General features: G+C 57.3%; 1 protein-coding gene across 11 annotated transcripts in view; it reads right to left on the reverse strand.

The window, feature by feature from the left end:
• Positions 1–1,906: 1,906 nt before the first annotated feature.
• Positions 1,907–21,078, reverse strand: part of DIS3L2 (DIS3 like 3'-5' exoribonuclease 2) — a 345,001-nt gene continuing 325,829 nt past the window's right edge. For 7 of the 11 annotated variants that reach the window (XM_014862524.3, XM_014862521.3, XM_070489405.1 and 4 more), the window contains 7 exons: positions 9,001–9,184; positions 8,170–8,256; positions 5,404–5,551; positions 4,858–4,988; positions 4,584–4,688; positions 3,057–3,158; positions 1,907–2,387 (listed from right to left, as the gene is read on the reverse strand). In XM_014862524.3, the coding sequence (XP_014718010.2) occupies positions 2,238–2,387; positions 3,057–3,158; positions 4,584–4,688; positions 4,858–4,988; positions 5,404–5,551; positions 8,170–8,256; positions 9,001–9,184 (907 nt within the window). In that variant the 3' untranslated portion in view covers positions 1,907–2,237. The remainder of the gene's footprint in view (positions 2,388–3,056; positions 3,159–4,583; positions 4,689–4,857; positions 4,989–5,403; positions 5,552–8,169; positions 8,257–9,000; positions 9,185–21,078) is intronic. The other 4 variants (XR_011495510.1, XR_011495509.1, XM_070489410.1 and 1 more) reach the window with 2 other exon arrangements.

Genomic DNA, 21,078 nt, shown 5'->3' on the forward strand with positions numbered 1-21,078 from the left:
GCACGCAGGTGCCGTGGTCACCCACCCCGTCCTACCAATAGCGTCACCTTGGACGTCCTCTCTGACCCAGTGGCCTCAGACGTCCACAGCCGTGTCAGGGACCTTCAATCCTCAGGCCTTCACCCATGGGGGCCCGCTGCCTGCACCTACTTCTGGGTGCTGTCCCTTCTTGACTGCGAATACACTCTCCAGCCTCTGCACTTTGCTAGGGGGGTGCCTACCCCCTGGTTCTGACTGGGCACAGACTTGCTGTCACCTGTGCAGAGACCTGCCTCCTTTCTGGGTGCGGTTTCCAGGCCTGTCAAGTGGGGTGGGCTGGGCAGGGGCTGCTGTGGTCCCCATCGCTCTAGGGACATCAACAGGAGGCCAGCCTCTGCCTCCCAAGCAGGCTCAGGCAGCAAAGATCTTCCCTGCTGACTTCACCAGCTACGCTTCACCAGCGGGGTTGGGTGGGTGCTGGGGCAGTAAGGAGGGGTGTCTGGCCTGGGTCCATGCTGCCTGAGAGGGAGCCCCTGCGCTCTGACCCACCGCCTCCCTGAGGGCACCACTCCATGGGGGTTCTGATCTGCCCTCAGCTCCCAGGCTCTGCAGGAGGCCCTTGGGGACAGTGCCAGAGGAGAAAGGGGCAGCTCCTCCTCTGAGGTGGCGCTGTTGAGGGAGGGCACAGGGTTGAGATGCCTCACCCTGGGGATCTCACTGACAGGGCTCTCCGGGCCAGGGAAGCACCCAGAAACCTCACCCAAACACCAAACCACCCGATGCTCACCTGTCTTCCCCTTCAGATACATGGTTCTAGGAGAAAATTATGGGGACAGAAGCAGAGATGCTATGGTGGCCTCTGGGACATCTTGTGGGTGGCAGGATAGACAGACTGAAGGCTGGCTGAGGTGCTGAAGGAGAAGAGAAAGGAACCCAGTGCAGGTACAATTACGTGTCCTTCATTCCCCTCTGGCACCCAGCCCAGTGCTCGGTGGATGATGGACCATGGCTGCCCGGGGGCAGACAAAAGCAGCCAGGCCCTATCAGCCCTCTGGTGACTGTGCAGCCCTCCTACAAGGTACTGTATTGAATTGTTCTTTGAGGAAAATTCTCTGTGATCAGGTCACATGAGCTCGTCAATACCAACACCCCAGGAAACGATGTGGTAGGAGCTTGGGCACCATGGTTCTCACCCTAGTTTCCGGCAGCTCTCGGCGAAACCCGCCTCTGGCTGCCCAGTTTGGCAGGGAAGCTGGGAGCACAGGCTGAGGTCAGGCCATGGGGATCTCGAGAGCACCACTTGGTGGTGCACCGTCTCTGTCTCTGGGTCCCCGAGGATGATGAGATCAGTGGGTGCTCAGGATGACGCTGGGCCACGCCAGGGCCACCAGAAGCCCATTTTCCCCTCCCTGGTTGGGAAGGCGCATCTGAGGGCCCTCTTCTCCTCTGGCTGGCCCAGCCCTCACTGTCCCCGTGCTCCCTTGGGGCTGCCAGGGCACAGGATTGGGACTAGAGGTGCTGAGGCACTAGCTCCCACCAAGGGGTATGGACAGGGCCACTCAGCTTTGGCCTAGGAACTGGGGAGGGGGTGCCACAGGTCCCACACTCTCCCTCCTGAGGCCACATGGGGCTGGCAGCCAGAGAGGAAGTGGTGTGGGTAGGGATGGACACGGCCGCCTGTCGCGGGGTGATGGGTGAGCAGGCTGTCTTGCATACTAATCACATTTCTAATCAGCCAGAATGAGGCGCTGTCATCAATCTGTCAGGCAGCCAGCTCTGTGAATCATCCTGGAACTGGCAGGAAGGTTCTGGAGAGTGGTGACCCCAGCTCACCTGTGAGGGGTGAAGTCTGAGGCAGGTCCCTAGTCCTGGGTCCAAGGTGCCCCCTGCCACCCCGACCTCCCCGCAGTGCCCCACACACCAGGCAGCGCTTCGCACTTGATTTTATTCCATGACACTGATTCGCTGAAAACCCCTGGCTTCCTGGGCAGGGGAAGGCAGTGGTGGCCCGGCAGAAGTGGGGCTGGCCTCCCAGGAGCACTGGCCAGGCCCCAGCCTTCCGTCCAGCCCCACCCGCTCCCCTCCAGTTCGTTAAAAACTGAGCAGCAAAAATGAAGTAAAAGGAAAAAATAAAAACAAAACCCTGAGTTGTTAAAAACCAAATTAAAAATCCCCTTTGGTGTGCAAAGGTCTTATTCCTAAAAGCCAGTGGGGGAGGTTGGTACGTCGCTGGGTGGGGTGTGGCCAGGCTCGCAGCCTCAGTCCTCCTGCTGGTCGTGGTCACACTCCTCCTCGTCCTGCAGGCCCAGGAGGCCCTCGGTGCCCGGCCGCTTCAGGATGGCGCTGTACTTGAGGGCCGCGTCCTCCGCCTGCAGCACTACCTCCACCAGGCTGAAGATGGTGATGACCTGGGGCAGGGCAGGGCCAGGCAGGGTGACACGGGCACGTGATGAGAGGCCAGCCCAGGGGGACGGGGGGAGGGGCGTGCGGTCAAAGGCCAGCTCTGCCACTGTCCATCCAGCTGGGCCCCTGGGACCACTTGCTCTTGCCTCTCCAGGCCTCCGTCAGAAAGACGAGCCTGCTCAGGGACTGAGGCTTCAGGTCTTGGACAGAGCAGTGTGCAGTGAATGGTGCATTGGGAGCCTCAGTGTCAGGGAAAAAGAAGTGGGGTGTGGGCAAGCATTGGGAGCATGTCGTAGGTGACAACTGTTGTACAACATTTCTTGGATGGAGGTCCACAACTTTCATCATATTCTCAAAAAGACCCCAAAAGCTAAAACCCTGCTTTAGAGGGATAGTCAGGGCCCCCCACCTCTCCCCACAGTGGGTGTCTCCAAGGGAGAGAAGCTCGTGCCAGAAAGTTGGGCCCAAAGGAGGGGGTGTCGGTGTGCTGTTGCCACCTCAGCATGTAGAGCCTGAAATCCCACCCGGGAGCCTGAATGCTGGGGGAGATCGGGAGGGACACGTGGGGAGGCCTGGGGAGTGTGCCCCTGAGGCAGGAAGAGGGCTCCCCAAAGCAGGGGGTGGATGGGGACACAGGGGTATTCTGGAAAAGCTGGCCCACCCTGGGTTCTGACCTGACGCACTGGCTCCTGCTCCATGGCCTCAGGCTCCCAGAGAAGTGTGAGCTCCGGTTTCTTGCCCACCCGCTGGAAGTGGTGGGACCGCAGGGGCAGTGCCTGGGGGTGCACACACCTGTGCTTCAGTCCCTGGGCTCTGGGCTTGGCCTCCTAACCTTTGACCCTGCAAGGCCCCCTGTTTCTTAAAGATAGCCCCCTGCCCTCCCACCCAGCAGCTGGCTGCTTGACCTTGCCCTGGGGACCAGTCCCACCCTCGCCTCTGGCCAGCTTCAGGGAGACCCTGCCAGGCCATCTTGGGCTGAGGCAGCACCTGAGGGTGACAAGTGCCCAGGGGAGGGACTGGGAGGGGCCAGTGACTCTGGGTGTTATTTGAGGGAGGGGGTGGGTCTGTCCTGGCTCATCAGGGACTCCCCATGTGGGGCCTAGGTGGACTGGGCACCTGTTGAGGCTCGATGGCTGCCGCCCCCTGCTGGCCCTGGGTCTGTTAGTGCAGACTGAGGGCTGGGTTCTCTGCAGAAATGACCCAGACCTGAACTGCTGTCCTGCTCAAGGAGTTTCAGGACAAGAGCCCTGAGGATTCCGGCGGGACTCCCTTCTGTCTCTTCTGCTTTCTTCCATCTCATTAATACCATGTTATACCACCCTCTGTGCTGGGCTCTGCACTCCCCAAAGTGTTTTGGATGTTGGGAAATTCAAAGCCAGGGTCAGGGGCCAGGTGGTGACCTGCTAACCACAAGGTCAGCTCAAACAGGTCCCTCAGGTGGCATAAGCCAGGCCTTGGAAAGAACTTTGAATGAACAGCCACCCAGGGCAGGACTCAAGACAAGCACTGGTCTCCTCCTTCTCTTCGGGGGATGCAGCCTCCAGGTGGCCATGGACCATTCTCCCCAGTCTTTCCTTCCCTCCTGTTCCTATAAAACAATCTAAAGCCTGCACACCCTGCCATTCTGTACTGGTTATGAAGGGACCTGTTCTCTGGCTGCCAGGGTCCTTAGGGAAGAGGCTCATGCCAGATCCTTGGCCTGGATCTGACATCCCAGGCAGGTGCAGTGGGGTGTCTTAGCAGGGCCTATTGGGTGGGCTTGGTGCTGGGTGTGTAAGGGAAGCAAGGTCAGGGGCTCTGTTCCCTCTCCCACGGTGTGCCCAGTATGGCTCACAGCTCAGCGATGGGCACAGTGTCACCACTATAGCTTGTACTCCCTAGTGTGGACGGCACAGCAGGGTCCTGGGCCTGTGCTCCCATCCTCTATGCTTGTGTGTCTACCAAGGGCTGTCCTGGTCTAGGACCCTACCAGATGCTAGGGAGATACAGAGGAGCCCCCAGCAGAGGGAACGGGGACAGGCAGGTTAAAAATAGTATGTGCTAAGTGGATGCAGCTTGGTGTGACTGTTGGGGGGCAGGGCACAGAAGCCTGCTGGTCCCCAGGCTCTCGCATCACAGAAGACATGCTTCCGCACCCTGTAGCTGGCCTTTGCCTGGTGAGAAGGTCTCTAACCCTGGCTGGGGTGGCTCCGGGTACTCACGTTACAGTAGACACGCTTCTGCACCCCGTAGCGTAGCACCAGCACGTCGAAGGCTTGGTTCAGGACGCCCAGCACCATGGCTTCCGACTCCAGGGGGCCACTCTCCTGCATGGTAGGGCTCCAGCCAAGACTCACCCACAGGTGTGTGTCCCCTTCCAGTGCCCACCCCGGCTGCTGAAGGCCCCAGGGCTCTTCAAGGGCTCCTGGGGAGCAGGTGCCCAGGAGGGGAGGTTGGGCAGAGGGAGGGGGTGGGGCGCCAGGCTGGTGGCCTCACCTTGACCAGGACGGAAAAGAAGAGGCTGGTGCTGAGCTCCTGCACACGCTTGGACGCCATGCGGCGGTCATTACAGTGGTCAGCCTGCTTCTGCAGGGCATCAGGCTCCACATTGGGTACCTCCCTGTAGCCTGGGAAGAGGGTGGTTGATGGGCCGCTGGTGGGGTGCTCTGTCTACCCGAGTCATGGCTGGGTGATAGGCAGCATGGTGCCCCTGGCCCAGACAAGGTGAGGCACGGGAGGCCCAGTGGAGCTAAGGCCTCCCTGCTAGCCAGCTCTGGAGGGCCGAGAAAGGCGGGCCGGCTGTGGGTAGGGCCCTCGAACCTGGGCTATGTAGGGCTTTTAATGAGCCCTATTGCATCTTCCTCAGCACATGCTCACAGAGGGAGAGTTTCTGGGGCCAGACTCCCCTGCTGCCTGGGTTGCCCACCCCTGGGGGCCTCCACAGTCACAGCAGTGTGGCCTCTGGCCTCTGGGCACCCAGTCTGGGGGCGGGCAGCCCTTAGCTGGGCACAGGCCTGCACTGGCTCAGGCTGCGCCCCTCACCGAGTGTGGCAGCCAGGAGACGGTGCACCAGGACATCGGCGAAACGGCGGATGGGAGAGGTGAAGTGCGTGTAGAGCGGTACGTTGAGGGCGTAGTGGCGGAACTGCGCCTGCTCCTGCAGCATCCCAGAGCAGAAGTACAGCGCCATCTGCGGGGGTGCGGGAGGGAGCTGGGAATGCTCTGCCAGGCTGTGGGACTCAGAGCCTCGTGGTGGGCAGTCCTGGTGTGGGCTGACCCACCATGCCACAGACAGCCAGCAAAGTCTGGCAGGCCTGAGTCTACCAGGGGCCATTCTGTGTAAGGGGACCCATAGGGCTGCCTCAAGGCTGAGCAGAGCCACGGGTTGCCCATGCCCCTCTGCTGATGAAGGCAAAAGGAAGGCCATGCCCGGGTTACCCAGACTCCCCTATGGTTGCAGCACTGAGAACAGGCCAGACAGCCTTTCAGGGGCCCACCCTGCCTATGGAGAGGACAGGGGGTTGCTGGAAACCCTCAGAATGTTGGAATGGCCTCCTCCCTCAGAGTCCTACGGGACCAGCCACCCAGGCCGCTGGGGAGGGGCAGGCCGTGTGCTGAAGTCCAAGGCAGCTGGGGAGGAGCTCACCCTCCCCCACAGCCTGTTGCTACAGAGTTTTAGGGGCTATTACTGCCAGGAACAAGGGGGAGGGAACTATTTCTGGTCGACCCCTCCCTGGGACGGGGCTGGGGCAGCTACTCTAGAATGGGGAGGAGAGGAAGGCCATGGTCATGCTGGGGCAGTGGCTGCAAATGTCATTCTGTGGAGGCACAAGCAAAAGCTAAGGAGACTATAGGACTTTGCGAGCACACTGAGTCCAACACCACCACCTGGCCAGAATGGGAGGGAGGAGAGAAGGCCCAGTCTTTGGTCGTGGCCAACCTCACGCCCTCTGGCCCCAATCCCTGCCCCACTGAAGGCCATCCTTGCACCTTGGAACCTCTGTGTCCCCAATATTTCACCTTGCACCAGCCAAGGGAGGTAGAGGTTTGCCAGCCTGCCAGGCTCAGCCCTTCTTGTCCCTCAACCAGTCCTGGGGCCAAGACCCAGAGATCTGAGTTCAAAAGGCGCTTCTGCAGGGCAGGAGTTATGACTGGGGCATAGGAAGAGACACCAAGTTTCTATAGAGGCCCAGCAAATAGCTCCAGGCCAGAATGGTCCTATACTTCTGGAAGCTGCTTGCCTTGTGGTCCCTAAGGGATGGGAATCAAGGACACTGCTGCTGCTGCCTGGGAGCACGTGAACATGTTCCTCAACAAGAGCCAAAGTCACACCCTTGTGTGCTCACTAATTTGCTCCTAGCTGCTTGCTCACACTCTCACATCCTTACACCCTCCTGTGCACTCGGCCAAATGGACAGTCAGCTCTTATTACTCTGTGTACGTCGGCCCTGGAACCTGCTCGGCTCCCTGACTCCGCTTCCCGTCCAGCTCCTGCTGGGCCCTGGGTTATGGCTGGGGCAAGTCACTGGGGGAGGTGGGGGAACCCTCCACTCCGAGACACGTCTGGCTGGCGAAGGTATCTCTGGGCAGGGTGGGATGGGTGGGGACTGTGCCTTTCCCATAGTGACCAGCAATCCCTGGGACGGCCCTGGAGTCCTATTTCAGCAGCTCACGTAGGACTTTCATGCTCCTTGTTGCTGCCCCTGCCTGGTCCTCCATCCCTGCCCCAGTTCTTGAGGCTGGGAGAACAGGGGCAGCACAGACACTCTGGTCACCCTCTGCCATCAGATCCCTAGGCTAAGGCTGACCCCTGAGGTCACCGGCAGGCAAGGCCAGGAGAAGGCCAGTCTTTTTCAGGCTCTGGGTGACTCAGGAGAGGGCTCTTTTCCATGGAGCACCAAAGCTGGTGTGACCTTGGTCAAGGAGGACAGGAGGCAGTTCTTGGGACCCAGGGGCTGCTGTGTCTCAGAGCACTTGGAGGGCAAAGCGGTGGGTCACCACGGGCACAGCCCCTCTCTGTGTGGGGGCTTCAAGGTGCTTGGTGTGGGGCAGACACTTGTGACTGGGTACAGGGTAAGGGCAGCCAAACCCAAATGGGCCCTGATGGCTCCATTCCTGGCAGAGCTATGAGGTGTTAGAAAATAAATCAGCTGTGGCTAGCTGAGGCAATCTGGTTCTTTTGAACAGATTGAATCTGCCGAGTGACTGAGCCCATGAAAAATGGTCTGCCACTGCCCTCTGGCCGGGCTGGGGCCCAGAGCTGGCCCTGTTAGCACCTGTAGCTCCTGCTGACCTGACAGTCTGCTGGGGTGGCTCCTTCCTGAGATGCTCAGGTCTACAGGGGCTGAAACTCGGGCCTCAGAGGGGTGACGACTGCTCCCTTGGGCAGGCTGCTACAGAAGACAGATGCTTTCTTCCCTCCGGAGTTCCCACCTGACCACAAATTGCTGACCAGCCGCCATCCCCTTTCCCAAGCCGGTCTGTGGAGACTGAGCACTGAAGGCTTGGGGCACGCCCTGTGGTGGCTCCCTGCTTTCTGCAGGTAAACAGAGCCCCCGAGGCCATGGAGCAGGGCAGTGGGGCTTAAACTGGGCCCTCTAATGGTTGCAGACAACGGTGTCCTTGAAAAGGTGAGCCAGACAAGTCTAAGCAGGACGCAGATCAGGCTCAGGAGCCTGGGCTCCACCTGTCCTAGGTGTTGCCTGGGGGCATTCTCCCCACTCCTCCCCTTAGGTCCTCTGTGCCCACCAAGGAGGTCATGGGTGCTCCTGGGAGAAGGGAGAGAACAGGGACTCGGCCCTTCCTTACCTGCATGGGCCGGGAGCACATGTTGGTGAGCACCTCCTTCCGGGCCAGTGAGTACTTGTCATCTCCAAATGTTTCGGTCAGACTTTTCTAGAGGCAAACCCATGTGACATGCAGTCAGGCTTGGGGAGAGGCTCTGGGGTCTCATTACCTGCTGACCATCTGAGACTTGGCTCTGGGGAGGAAGAGTCAGCTCAGGGGCCCAGCCCTGCTCACATGACCATAGGAAGGGTGCAGGGGGAAGCAGCCCTCAGCCTGTGTCCCACACTGGGTCTGCCTCAAGAGCCCTGGCTCTGAGGTCAGTCCTTCTGTGTCTAGCTGCTGGCCTGGACAGACTGGTTTCCAGCTATCTGACCTAAGGCACTTCTCTGGCCACCCCAGGCTTGGAGCACAGATGAGAGCAGTCTCTCACCTGTGGGATCAGAGCCGAGCCCACGGGTTCCTGAGCCCTGTGAGGCTTAGTTCTGCAGGCAGGGAGCATGTGACACCACTTACCATAAAAAACATTCCCTGGCTTCCAATAATCCCAGCCTCCTACTGGAAAGCCTCTGGGCCCATGCCCAGCCCATCCTGGGCCACAGAATCCCTGCCCACAGCTGAGCCTCCAGTGGTCTCCTTCAGCTCGGTCCTGGGGGGGAGCGCAACCCACAGTCAGGGTCTCTGTGACTTGGAGGCCTCCTCCCCAGGGCCTCCTTCTTCCCCTGCGGGAGACCCGTGTGAAGGGGAACAGACCCTCGTGGGACATGGAGGCCGCCGTACTCCCAGCTTCCAGGCCTTCCTCCTCTTTCCCTAAGCAGGGCCTCCCCTTGCCCGCCCATCCCGCCCAGCACTCACATTGAGGGCCCCGGCAGAGCTGAAGTCCATGGACAGCCCCATTTGGTCACAGAATTCCACCAAGTCATTGAGCATTTTGGTCTGGGGTGGAGGGTGCCGGCGCAGCAGGGCCCGCTCGGGGAAGGCGCGGTGGATCTTGTGGGCCACTGCCATGTTGGCCAAGAGCATGAACTCCTCCACGAGCCTGCAGAGGGGGAGATCGCCCAGGGTCAGGGGACGTTGCTGTCCATTCTTTCCCAGGCTGGCTCTCGTACCCTTCAGTCTCAGCCTAAAGATGCCCTCCCGGCCATCTGATCTACTTCATTGCTCTAAGTTGCTTTCTTGCTCACCCCCTGCTCATGGCCTTGACTGCACCAGTCAGTCTGTGCGACTCTCTTCTTCTGATGTGTTAGCATGTGCACTGTCTCTCCCGCTAGATGGGGGCTCCTGGAGCGAGAGGAGGGGTCTGTCTTGATCTCGTTGTAGGCCAGTGCTTAGCACCCTGCCTGACCCAGAGAAGGTCCTCAGTAAAGATCTCTGCTGAATGACTGCCTCCCAGAACACTCAGCGGCATCCCCAGCTATAAGAAAACACTGGGCCTGGGCTTGCCATGGGAACATGGAGGGCTCCGTGCGGGGCGGGGGAGTGGTGAGCAGACCAGGGCTCCCTGTTCCCAGGAGTGCTGGGCTCGCTTCTCCCCCTGGGAAGATGAAGGCTTCTGAGGATGAACAGGAGAGTCAGAGACAGTAAGACGGAAATCACGCATTCTGAAACGAGGCAAATGAGGCAAACGTGCTATTGGGGTGTTCAAACCCCAGAGAGCCAATCTCATGAGTTAGCACTCTAGTTTTGCTTCACTTGAGTGTAATTAGAATCAACAATAAGTACAAATGGGTAAGGCTCCAAACGAAAAGACACCAAGGGCCCTTGGGGAGGGGCAGGGACTGACAGCGATGGAGGAAGTGTGCCAGGACCGAGGAGTCAGAAAAAGTGGGAAGCTGGATCACACAGCCCTGAGGTCGGCACCCCCACCTTCCCTGTCTAGGGCAGGAGGCCCACTTTCTGTTACCCCCACCTGGGGCTCCATGGGAAGACAAGTGGATCACACACATGCACAAGAGCTGAAGCCTCCAGGAAGGGGGCTTGGGTGTGTCCTGGTGCCCTCGTGGCCAGGGTGCCCTGTGTGGGGAAAGCCTTGTCCAGCTTAGGGGAGACTGTCCCTCGCCTTTAATCTGAACCCACAGGCTACATGTTAAGGCCATGCTTTTCCCACGGAGACAGGTCATGGAGGAAGCCCTGGCAAGCCTAGCAGCAGCTGGCAGCCTGAGATGAACTTCCCCTTCCTGGAGGTGTGGGCAGTGCTGCAGGTTTAGCCTTGTCACTTCGTCATCTTGCCAAGCTCTTGGAAAGAAAAGCAGCCAGTGATGGGGAGAGAGAGCATGAGCACGCAGAGCCTCTCCTCCCCCAAGATGGGGCCTGTTGCAGCAGAGGTGTGGCTCCGGTCTGCCAACTGCCCCGACAGCATATCTGTCTCCCCCAGAAGCCCTCTCTACAAGGACGAAGGGCTGCGGAAATGCCCCAGCAGGCCAAGCCAACCCCATTCCGGACTGGAGCCAGCCCTGGGCCCGGGGAGCAGGCTGACCTGAGTCCAGCACTCCTAGCCCCTCCTCTGTGGGGACTGCTTTGGGCTGGCCTACCATGGGGCAGGGATACACCATGGGCACAGGACTGCCAGGGTCAGGCCTCAGCTGGCCCTCCTACCATGCGGGAAACCCAGTGTGTAGAATGAGGAGTTCCTTCACTTCCCACTGGGTTACAGTAACAGCCTTTTCAGTGGCCATCCTGCCTCCGAGCCCCCAATCCGTCCTTGTGCAGATCACTTCCTGAACCTGACTACCACATCTCCTAAGAGGATGTCTGAATCCTGGCTCCACCATGTTCTGGCTGCAGGACCCTGAACAAGTCGTGGACCTTTTCTAATCCTCCTTCTTCTCAAGCATAGAATAGGGATAATAACAGCACCTGCTTCACAGGGTGCTTGTGAAGATCGACAGGAATCATATGCGCTTCCAGGGCAGACACTGTGCCCGGCATGTCCTCGCCTCAAGCCGCAGGAGGTACTTGCCTCTCTCCCCAACGTTCCATGCCAAATGGCCAGCCTAGGGACTCCCTAAGGTGCCCTGTGTTTTTCATCCCTGCTATTTATCTCCCCTTTCTTGCCCTTCCCAAGTCTTCCCTGAAAGCCCTCTCCAACTCCCCTGGGCACTTACTGCCGGACCAGCCACTTGGGAACAAGAGCCAGGCTGCTCTAGGGTCACCTGCATCACAGTCTAGCACTGTTTGACTTTGCACATTTGGTTTTCATATTTAGATCTTGTCAGCCCAAGAGGAGTCTCAGTTTCTGCTCGATAAATGTCTGATTTGATGTATTGTCTGCTCTTGGTCAGACACCGCAGGCCATGGTCACCTAAATGCTTGAGATGCATACATTCATTCATTTGTTCAGTCAACAAGCACTGCTGAGCACCAGGCAGTTCTAGACTCGTCTGCCCATGCAGTCTGAGATTCCTGGTGGGCAGGGAGCACACAGTCTCCAGCCTAGCCACAGGCTTGGGTGAAGAGGGAACACCTGTAACCTTGGGGCTTACCCTGGGCTGTGTTTTGCCAGTGTGGCCAGCAGGGGGCAGCATGGCCCCACAGCAGGGTTTCGGTCAGGCTGCAGGCTAGAACGCGCAGGGCCAGGGAAAGGAGCAGGATGGGCTGGGATGGCTCCGGCTTGCCCCTGCCACTCCCCCACGGGTCAAAGGAACTGAATCCTTGGGAGCCTCCCCAGGCAGAGGCGTGGTCCTGCTCCAGTTCCTGCAGGGGTTCTCCACTGGCCTCTCATGGTCTTAGGTAAGGATGAGAACGTGAGGAGAGGGACAGGGAGGGTGGGCCGATGCCAGAGCCCCAGGCAGTGACAACAAACCCCAGTCAAGCTGCTTCTCCAGTGACCCCACTACTTGTCCTCCCTGGCCCCCAACACATTCCCATGAGTCACCTGAGACTGGTGAGAGAGAAACAAGTGTGCCCTTTGTTCACCCTAAAAAGAAAGTCTGGTGAAGCTTTGGACTTTGGATACAGAGACGGACCTTGGACAGGTCGCTTGGTGCCTCTAGGAGCTCCATTTCCCTGAGTGTCTCAGCCCCGTCCTCACAACAGGGGGTGAGAGTTAAGAGGGCAGCCTGTGGATCTCTCTGGGACAGTGAGGTGATACTGAGCATTCATCCCAGAGAACAGCCCATGTCACCAAACAGAAGTGGCGCAGCAATAAGCCCCGATTCTCTGGGGCTGCCACAGCTCATTAGTGTTCTAGGATAGCTGTAGGGGACCATTTCCCCACAACCTGTCCTTAAAATCCTTCTTATACCAGCAGGTGGTGGGGGGGGGGGGGTGGAGCGGGCGGGGTAGGGAGAATGCGCAAATGTGTGAGCCTGAGAAAGCAGAAGTGGGGCCTGGGGCACAGTGGTGGTCAAGCCCTGTGTGGCTGGGAGGGGCAAGGTGCAAACGGAGGTGGGTCCTCAGTGGAGCGCGGGAACAGGAAGGCCAAGGGAAAGTCAAGAGGCCAGCAGCCAGATTCCACTGAGTTCAGGATTCACTGCTAAAATGGGGCCAGGCCCCAAGGGAGGGAGAGAACTGGGCTGGCCAGTACCGGGGGATGGGGTGGGTAAGGGTCACTGCTCTCATGTGGGGCCAGCAAAGGTCCCCCCGCATCACGTAGCTCAACCCCATCAGGGGTCAGTTCCCTGGATGGGCCAGCAGGGGGCTCCCAGCATCCTGCTTCAACAGGACCTGGGACGTGGCAGAAGCAGCTTAGAACTCAGGGACTTCGGGGCAGGAAAGAACCTTAGTTCATAAGCTGCAGTCCTGCAGCCCAAGGTGCAGGGGTCTCTGGGCTCCAGTTCAGTGTTCTTTTCTTTAGCCAAAGCCAGCTCTGGTGCTAAGGGCTTCACTCAGTTGGGGTGAGAGAACAGCGCTGTGTGGGAATGCAGGGCGATGAGAAGAGGAGCTCTGACAGCAGCCCATCAGCAAGCATTCCTTCACCCTGCTCTCTTTCCCTTTTTGGGGGACACTGCTGCATGCACAGGCCCAGCAGGCAGACCTCAGACAATGTCCTAAGCTGTTCCGGGTGGTTAGGATGCGCCTCTGAGAGCAAACTCCACACTGGGGTCTGGGAACCCGAGTGGGGATGGAGCTCTGTACACTGCCCTAGTCTCAAACCTGCTCCCCGATCTGGGCACCTGCCCTGACGGTAACCCATCTCCCCCTGACCCCTGCTACATCATGGCATGGGCATGAGATCACTCAGCCTTGCTGGGGGGTCAGGGGTGTGGAAGGGAAGCTGGAACTCAGCAACTGCCTGACAATTGCTCTAAATAGGGACTCAGAATGGCCGCCAGCCAGAATCACCTTCCAGAACAGCAAGCCAAGCCCTCAGAGATGGCGACTTGGTTCCAGGCCTGGCATCTGCTGAGCCTCTGGAGCTGAGAGTCACCAGGCCCCTCTACTCTGGAGTTTTGGGGAGGGTTCTACTGTGACAGACAGCTGCACAGCCAGCTGGGGGCCATGCCAGGAAGCAAGCTAGTCAGCTCTGATTTGCAGCCTCCCGCCTACATGAGCTCTGGGCCTCCAGGTGCTGGAGGGGAAGGCAGAATGGCAGTGAGAGGCTTCTCATCCCAGGGAGGAGCTGAGCAAGCCTAGAGGTGTCAGAGTCCCTCATGTGCTGTGGCAAATGGCGGGGAAAGGTTACAAGCCACCTACACACAAGTACACACACTCCTCACACAGCAAAGCGGACTTTGGCCTAGAACAGTGTTTCCCAAAGTATGTTAATGTTACTTTAAAAAAGTACAAATCGACATGAAATGCTGGGGGGTTATTTTACTTGATTTTATTATAGGGCATTCCTTTGCCTTTAAGATGCTAACGTGCACCATGACTTTACAAGGAACTACTGGAGGCAGGATTTACCGCTCTCTGATGATTGAACTTACTAGTGTTGCATCTTAAAGAAGGATGTTTGGGAAAGGCCACTCCACCCGGCAGGGGTCACACAGTGGCTAAATGAGAAATGGGCTAAAAGTTCTGCCCTTCAGAGGAACGCTGCCCATCCTGGATCAGCAGGGAACTGGACTGAATGTTTCTCTGCTTATTTGGAAGACTATGGCTCTGTTTTGTTAATGAGGGGTCTGAGTGTGTCTGTGGCCATGGAAGCCCCTCTGGTGGGGTGGGGTGGGGGGGTGTCTGCTGGTGAGACTCCTGCTCGTCACCTCTCCTGACCCTACTTCCTTCCTTGCTCCATGTGCACAGGCCAGGCCATCTGGAGAGGGGGAGAGGCTGGCGGTTACCAGCTCAAACACTTGCCTTGAATCCCAGCTCTGTCACTCACTAGTTGTGTGATTTCAGATAAATTTCTTAACCTCTCTGAATTTCAATTTATTTACTTGAAAAATGGGGATGGATACGAGTGTCTGGCCTTAAATAAATATTACGGTACTATTACACATAGTGTGGATGTGACTGACCTGGGTGCCCCAACTCTAGGGTTTGGACTGAACACACAGCAAGATTCCTAGAAACTTCTGTCGTCCTCCCACCACAATGTCACCAGCCTGGTCCAGGCCTCCCTACTTGTAGTCACGTCCTGCTCTTTCCTTCGTGTTTACACCCAAAGTGGTGCATTCTTTCTTGAAGGCAAAACTGGTCATGTCCCTCTCCAGCCTGAAGCCCTTCAGTGGCTACCACTGTCCTCGGGACAGTTCCACCTCCTGGTCAAATGAGGTTTACCATTTTTGTCATGTGCCCCAGATCACCTCTCCCTTTTCCCCACCCCGACCCCTTACACTTCAGTCATACTGAATTCTTGTGGCTCTTTCTTGCTTCTGTCCCTTTGCACTGCTGTTCCCTTAGCCTGGAAACCTGGACCACTCTTCTCCCATCTCTTTTTCTTAGATGTCCCTTCCTCCGAGGAGGCAGCATGAGGTGCCCACCCTGTGTGCTTCCTGGGCATCCCATTCGTCTCCCATTACAGCACTCAGCCCACACTGACTGCCTCTTTGATCATGGGCTGTAGTTCCCCTCCCCACCCCAATGCTGCTGACCCTGGTCCCAGTGCAAGGCCTGGCACAGAGCAGATGCTCAATAATCTGTGCAGAACGAAGGATTCCCAGAACGGGGCACGTTCAGGAGTTAAGGAGGGCTGGGTCCCTGCCACACTGCCCTTCTCTGCTTGGGCACACAGCCCTGGTGCATATAATCCTAACCCCTAAGGTTGGCAATAATTTAAAGCTCTGCCTAATAAAAGAGCTCGATTGAGATAATTTCCAAACACCGCAAAGGAGAAGCAACAGCCTTTTCCTGCTCTTTCCCCATCTCCTTGATCTACAGAGCACCATTTTCCACTTAGCATTGTTATTTAAAACAACTCCGAGTAACATGCCTGGGTCCAGAGCCATTCACTTGTTTCTTTGTTTTCTTACTCATCCTCAAACCTCTTTTGAGCTGCTGCTGTGTGTCAGCAAGAGATGGATGAGACACCCATTAAGTACCTGTGACAGACTATGTGCTGGGTGCAGCCCAGATGTGCAGCCCATTAAATCCTCCTGTGGTCCTGGGAGGGGTTTTATCCCTTTCTGCGTACGGGGAAGCTTAAGGTGCAAAAAGGAAAGGTCATTGGCCCCAAGTCCCACAAGAAATAGCAGCTGGGATTCACAAACAGGTCTGCGTGACCTTGAGGCCCTGCTACCACCAGAAAGCCTTGGCCTGCCCTCCAGGAGCCCCCAGCTTTGTGGGAAGATATGTCCACAAATGAAAGATCAATTCCAAGAGATGGCAAGGAGGAGGGAAATTCTCTACAGGAAAGGGATGAAATAGCAAAGGTGTGGGGGAGGAAAACTGCGTCAGGCATGTTTGGAAAACAAGGAACCAAGGGAAGAGAGGAGGGCTGTGAGGCAGGAAAGGGGCAGGGACGCCCACAGGGGCCTGGGGTGCCTGACTCCAGGATGGGGTCTTCATCTGGGGAGCTGGGGGAAGTTGCTGAATGAGGATGGACACGAAGGAGAAAAACGTGGTGACGGTGGGGCACAGGGACCAGAGGTCTGGCCCACTTAGGACGAAGGCTGGAGTCTGAGGGCTTATGAGAAGCAACCAGAGGCAGCAAGAAAGAGCAGGTTGGGCCCGAGTCCAGAGATACACAACAGGTGAGGCTCTGGGATTGGGCGAGACTGCCACGGGGCACAGAGGGGCAAGAGGGGAGGGATATTAGAAGGTGACGAGCTGGCCAAGAAGTGAGGTGACATGAGAGAAGGCAACAAGGTCCAGCTTGGCAGTTGTCCACAGTGCTAACATGCTGCAAGAAGAAGAGGAGGGGTCGGAGAGGGCTGCTGGATTTGGCCAGTAACAGCATGTCAGATGGCAGCGAGGGTGGGGAAGTGGATTCGGGAAAACCAAAGGGTAAAGAGTGAGGGAGGCGGTCAAGTGCAGACTACTCTCAACATATTTATTGGTGAAAGGGGCAAGAGCTGGTCTGAGCGGAGGGTGAGGGGGCCCACTGTAATGTTTTCTGATTGCTGTTTTAAGTATCCAGAAGATCTGAATGTGTTTTCAGAGGCAAAGGAGCTAACGAGGAGAAAGAATCTGAGGGTAGGACGTGAGCAGCGAGGGCCGAGGAGGAAGTGACTGTCCAGGGCAGAAGACTGATGTCCCCTCCGACAAGAGATTTTCACATATTGAGGCATATGGGGTAACTAATTGGGTTCAAAACTGATTTGGCTTGAACTGAAAAGCCTGACTTACGGCCTATCAAACACACACTGTACAGCTGCTTACAGAAGGCACCCTCGAGATAAGAATGCAGACTTCCCATCCTGCACCCGATTGGCAGCGCACTATTGGTAATGCGGGATTAGTTCCTTTCCTGAAATCAGGGTCATGTTGACCTGCTAATTTGCAACTAAATATCTCTTTGAAACTTTTTTTTCTAAAGATTTTTTTAATTTTTCCTTTTTTTCTCCCAAAGCCCCCCGGTACATAGTTGCGTATTTTTAGTTGTAGGTCCTTCTAGTTGTGGCATGTGGGACGCCGCCTCAGCGTGGCTCAATGAGCGGCGCCATGTCCACACCCAGGATTCGAACTGATGAAACACTGGGCCGCCTGCAGCAGAGCACGTGAACTTAACCATATGGCCACAGGGCCGGCCCCTCTCTTTGAAACTTTCATGACAATGTGTCCTCGGGGTGTTTAATGTATATTTCCTGTTCTACAAAGATATAAGACTGCACTGAAAACCATGCTTCTCCTGAACACTTTCTAAGGCCTTCCCTAGTTACAATCCTCACTCTGGCTCAAGTAAAACTCACCGTATTTCCCTTATCTATAGACTGGTTATTGGTTATTTTGTGTTGACACCTCCAAGGTGTGAGCTCCAAGGAGGGGAGGCCGGGCACGTGGTTTGGGTGGAGAGGAGGAGGCTTGTCCCAGTGCCCTCTGCTGAAGGGGAAGCCCCTGCACAGCGTTAGTCCCTGTAGGAAGAGAAAGTCGCTTCCTTGCAGCAGCCTGAAGTGCAGCAGCCCAGAGAGAAAGGGCCCTGCCCAGGGCCACAGCCAGTCAGGGGAAGAGACCACACATTCCCAGCTCCTCACCCAGTGCTGTCCTGAGGGCTCAGGGAGGACACCTGGTGACTGGCAACCCCAGAACACAGGAGGTCCCTGTGTGAGGAGCAGCTGGGTTACCTCAGAGCACTGGCACCAAGAGCTGTCCCTGAAACTGTCAAGTCCACTGGGCCCAGGAGAGAAGAGCAAGGCCCATTCCCATCAGGTCAACAAAGAAAGTTCACCTCAACAAGGCCTAGGGACAAAGCAGCCTCCCTGGGCAGACCCAGGGCGGGGGGCATTGGTCTCTGCACTGTGGCAGAGGCAGGCACAGTCGAGATGGAGATCAGCACTGGGCTGACCAGGGCCCAGCTGACTACTCTCCCCTCCCTCAGAACTCAGCAGATGTAGACAAGTGGAGAGAGCCTGGTGCTGGCACAGGGTCTCTCCTCAGCCCAGGCGTGGTGCTCACAGGCAGGCCGAGCTGCCCCTGGTGCGGCTCAGGGGCCTTGCCCTTCACTCTCTGATCCTCTGCACTTATCCTCTCAACCCTGCTTGGCAGAGAGGCTGGGCCTCCAACGATGTTCGTTTCCAGATCCATTTTACCAGCTAAACCAGATGAGAAACTTACCCCACCCCTTCCACCGAGAACACTCAAAAAGTTTGAGTGGCTTTGGAAACGATCAAGGAGCTGGGCAGCCAGGGCAGAGTGGCATGGCTGTTGCCCAAACCTGAAAATGCATCAGTTTTCAAAGACCAAAACTTAAGTGAGAGACTAGAACAGCTTCTTCTGCCCTCAGCCACCAGGGCACTTGTCACTACTCTGTGGGAGTCTCATGCAAATGGAATTAGGCCACTCACAGAGATTATTCAATTAGCTCTTGGTGAAAACTGCTAACTTGGAAATGTGATAAGAATTGCTCTCAGCCAGTTTCAAATTCATTTCTTCTGAAGACCAAATTTCCCCCACTTGGGCACATCCTCACGGTGGGCCCAGGAGCCCTTAGGCTTGTCAGCAGCTATGAAGGCAGCTGCTGGGCCTCTTACAGGAGCTGTGCACCAGAGCATGGCTCCTTCTCTGAGGCTAAGCAGCCTGTGAGGGCGGGGGCGGCAGCCACCCTTGAGGGGGACCTGCTGCTCTCCCAGCGGCCCCAAATTAAGTGTAGTGTGGTGGAAAATGCAAGGGCCCCACGAGCCGGGGCATGATGGGAAGTCAGCGGTCTGCTGAGCACTAATGTGAGAGCTTGCTGGGAGGGGAAACTTTAGAGGCTCTCTGTTGTAGTCTCTCCCAGGCAAGGCCAGGGTGGAGCTGGTGGCCTGTCAGCTGGAAAGTGGAGGCCTAGAGAGAGGGAGCTGCAGGAAGAGTCGGCCAGGGGTGGTGGGGGGCACCCCAGAGGAAATGCGGCAGACTGAATGATGGGCGCCCACCCACAGCGGGCCGGGCACCCTGCGGCAATCATCTAAGTGGAAGGTGCTGTGGCTGCGGGGCCAATCATACTTCACAGCTTGGGCCTCTAGCTGACCCCTCTCCTCCTGGGCTCACTGCAACCTGCTGAGAGTTTTGGACATGCCCGTGAAACCACAGGGAAATGAATGGGGCCTAGTTCACAGGCATGGAAAACCCCAGAGGAGAAGGCCTCTGGAGCCAGACATAACAGGCCCTGTGGGTGAGGCCGGAGCCAGGTTTCCTCTTCTGTGAGGCTGAATCCACTCCAGGGCCTTTCTATACGTTCGGAGGGCGGGGCCCAGCTGCAGCAGAGGCACATTTCAGCCGCTTGTTTTTTTTAGCTCAAAAGGAAGTCTCCAGAGGCTAGGTGGCCGGAGCGCGGGCCTTTGGGCCCCACCAAAGGGAGGCCAAGTGGCTGTGGTAGGGAGGGGGCTTGCTGGGTAGCTGGGTTGACAGGCAGAAAGCCCTTTGTCAGCATAAAGCTAGCTGAGAAGCCTCACTCCCTTCCCAAGGTCCAGGGCTCTGCTCTGCTCATGGAGGCACAGGGCAGGCCTGTACGCGGCAGCAGCTCCAGGATGGCGCTCATGGCAGAACACTCCCCCTAAGCAGAACCAGGTGGCAGTTTGTGCTGTGCGGCCTTGCAGAGCTGGGTAATTAGGGCTTGCTGCCACGGTGTTGACACACATGCCTTTCTCCACTTCTAGCTGCTGTCCAACTGCAATTAGAATCGCTGACCAGAGGAGGTGTGGTCAAGATGCACAGAAGCCCAGCGACCTTGGTGAGCTACTGTGGTGCCCCCCCAATACTTTTGCTGCCCTGCTCAGACTCCCTGCTCAGGGTCCCTTTCATGTCCCAACCCAACAGTGGGGGCTGGTGCTGTAGCCTTGGACAACGGACAGAGCTTGTCAAGCTCAATGGGGGCCAGCTGGGTCATCACTGACATCAGGAGGGATCACTTTTGATTTAAAAATTAGGCACAAAGGTATGCAAGAGATAAGGGTGTTCTGGAATGCACAGTCTCTCTCTCTCTGTCTCTCATACACACATACCCGCCCCACACACACTACAAACAAAAGACAGCTAGATAAAAGAGGCTGAGACACACATGCCTGGGAACTCAAGCTGCTGTGCTTTTGCAAGTTAGCGCATACTTTGCTCACCTCCCCAGAGATGTTCTCAGCCCCGCTGCCACTGGCGAGCTGCTCCCCTTGAACAGGACCACCACCCGTGCCACTCGGCCACTAAAGGCTGCAAGGAAATAGGAACAGCAGCTGCCGGTCTCAGACTGGGCTTTCTGTGCACATTATCTCATCGAATCCTTACAAAACCCTGCATGGGGAGGGGCGTGTCAGCCCTAATCTGCATAGAGGGAAACTGAGTGTCTGAGAGGCCGAATATGGTGACCATCTGGGTCCCATAACCAGAGTGTGGCAGAGCTATGATCTGGAGACTAGTCTTTTTGACTCTCAAGTCTGTCCTCTGCCCCCAACCTGTAGATGGGGAGGGGCTGCCAGGCGTAGCTCACGCAAATGGAGGGAGGGGTAATGTGTCCAGGAGAAAAGAGTTTTCTCGAATGGGGAAAACGAGCATCCAGGTTCTGTGCGATAATGAGGGAATCTGCGACTCTGGCCAGCACCCCCCCCCCCCCCCCCCGCACAGAAACTCCTGTGGGCGCGTCTGAATTTCTGTGGGATGACCAGAGTTCCTAGAGAGAGGGCACCCTGGCAGGGGTTTGAGAGTCACTCCTGAGAAACATTAAGCTGCTGTCCAGGGCACACATGAGATCAGGGCCTGCAAAGGCTGGTGGGCTTCCTGAGTGGGCCGCCCATGGCAGCAAGGCCTGCAGACGCTCTCAGCCCCCGGGGAGGCCCTGTGGTGGGTGCGGTGAGCTGCCCACAGGCTGCCTCTCCGCCCACCTGCTGCAATCGGCAGGAGGGTTGGGGGCTGAGGCCACTGGGAAGAGAGGAACAGGTGGAAGGTAGGCAGGACGTGTACTGGCACAGGGATCAGAGCTGTGAAACCTCC

Source organism: Equus asinus, chromosome 19 (genome assembly GCF_041296235.1).
Source record: "Equus asinus isolate D_3611 breed Donkey chromosome 19, EquAss-T2T_v2, whole genome shotgun sequence".
Classification (NCBI taxonomy): domain Eukaryota; kingdom Metazoa; phylum Chordata; class Mammalia; order Perissodactyla; family Equidae; genus Equus; species Equus asinus.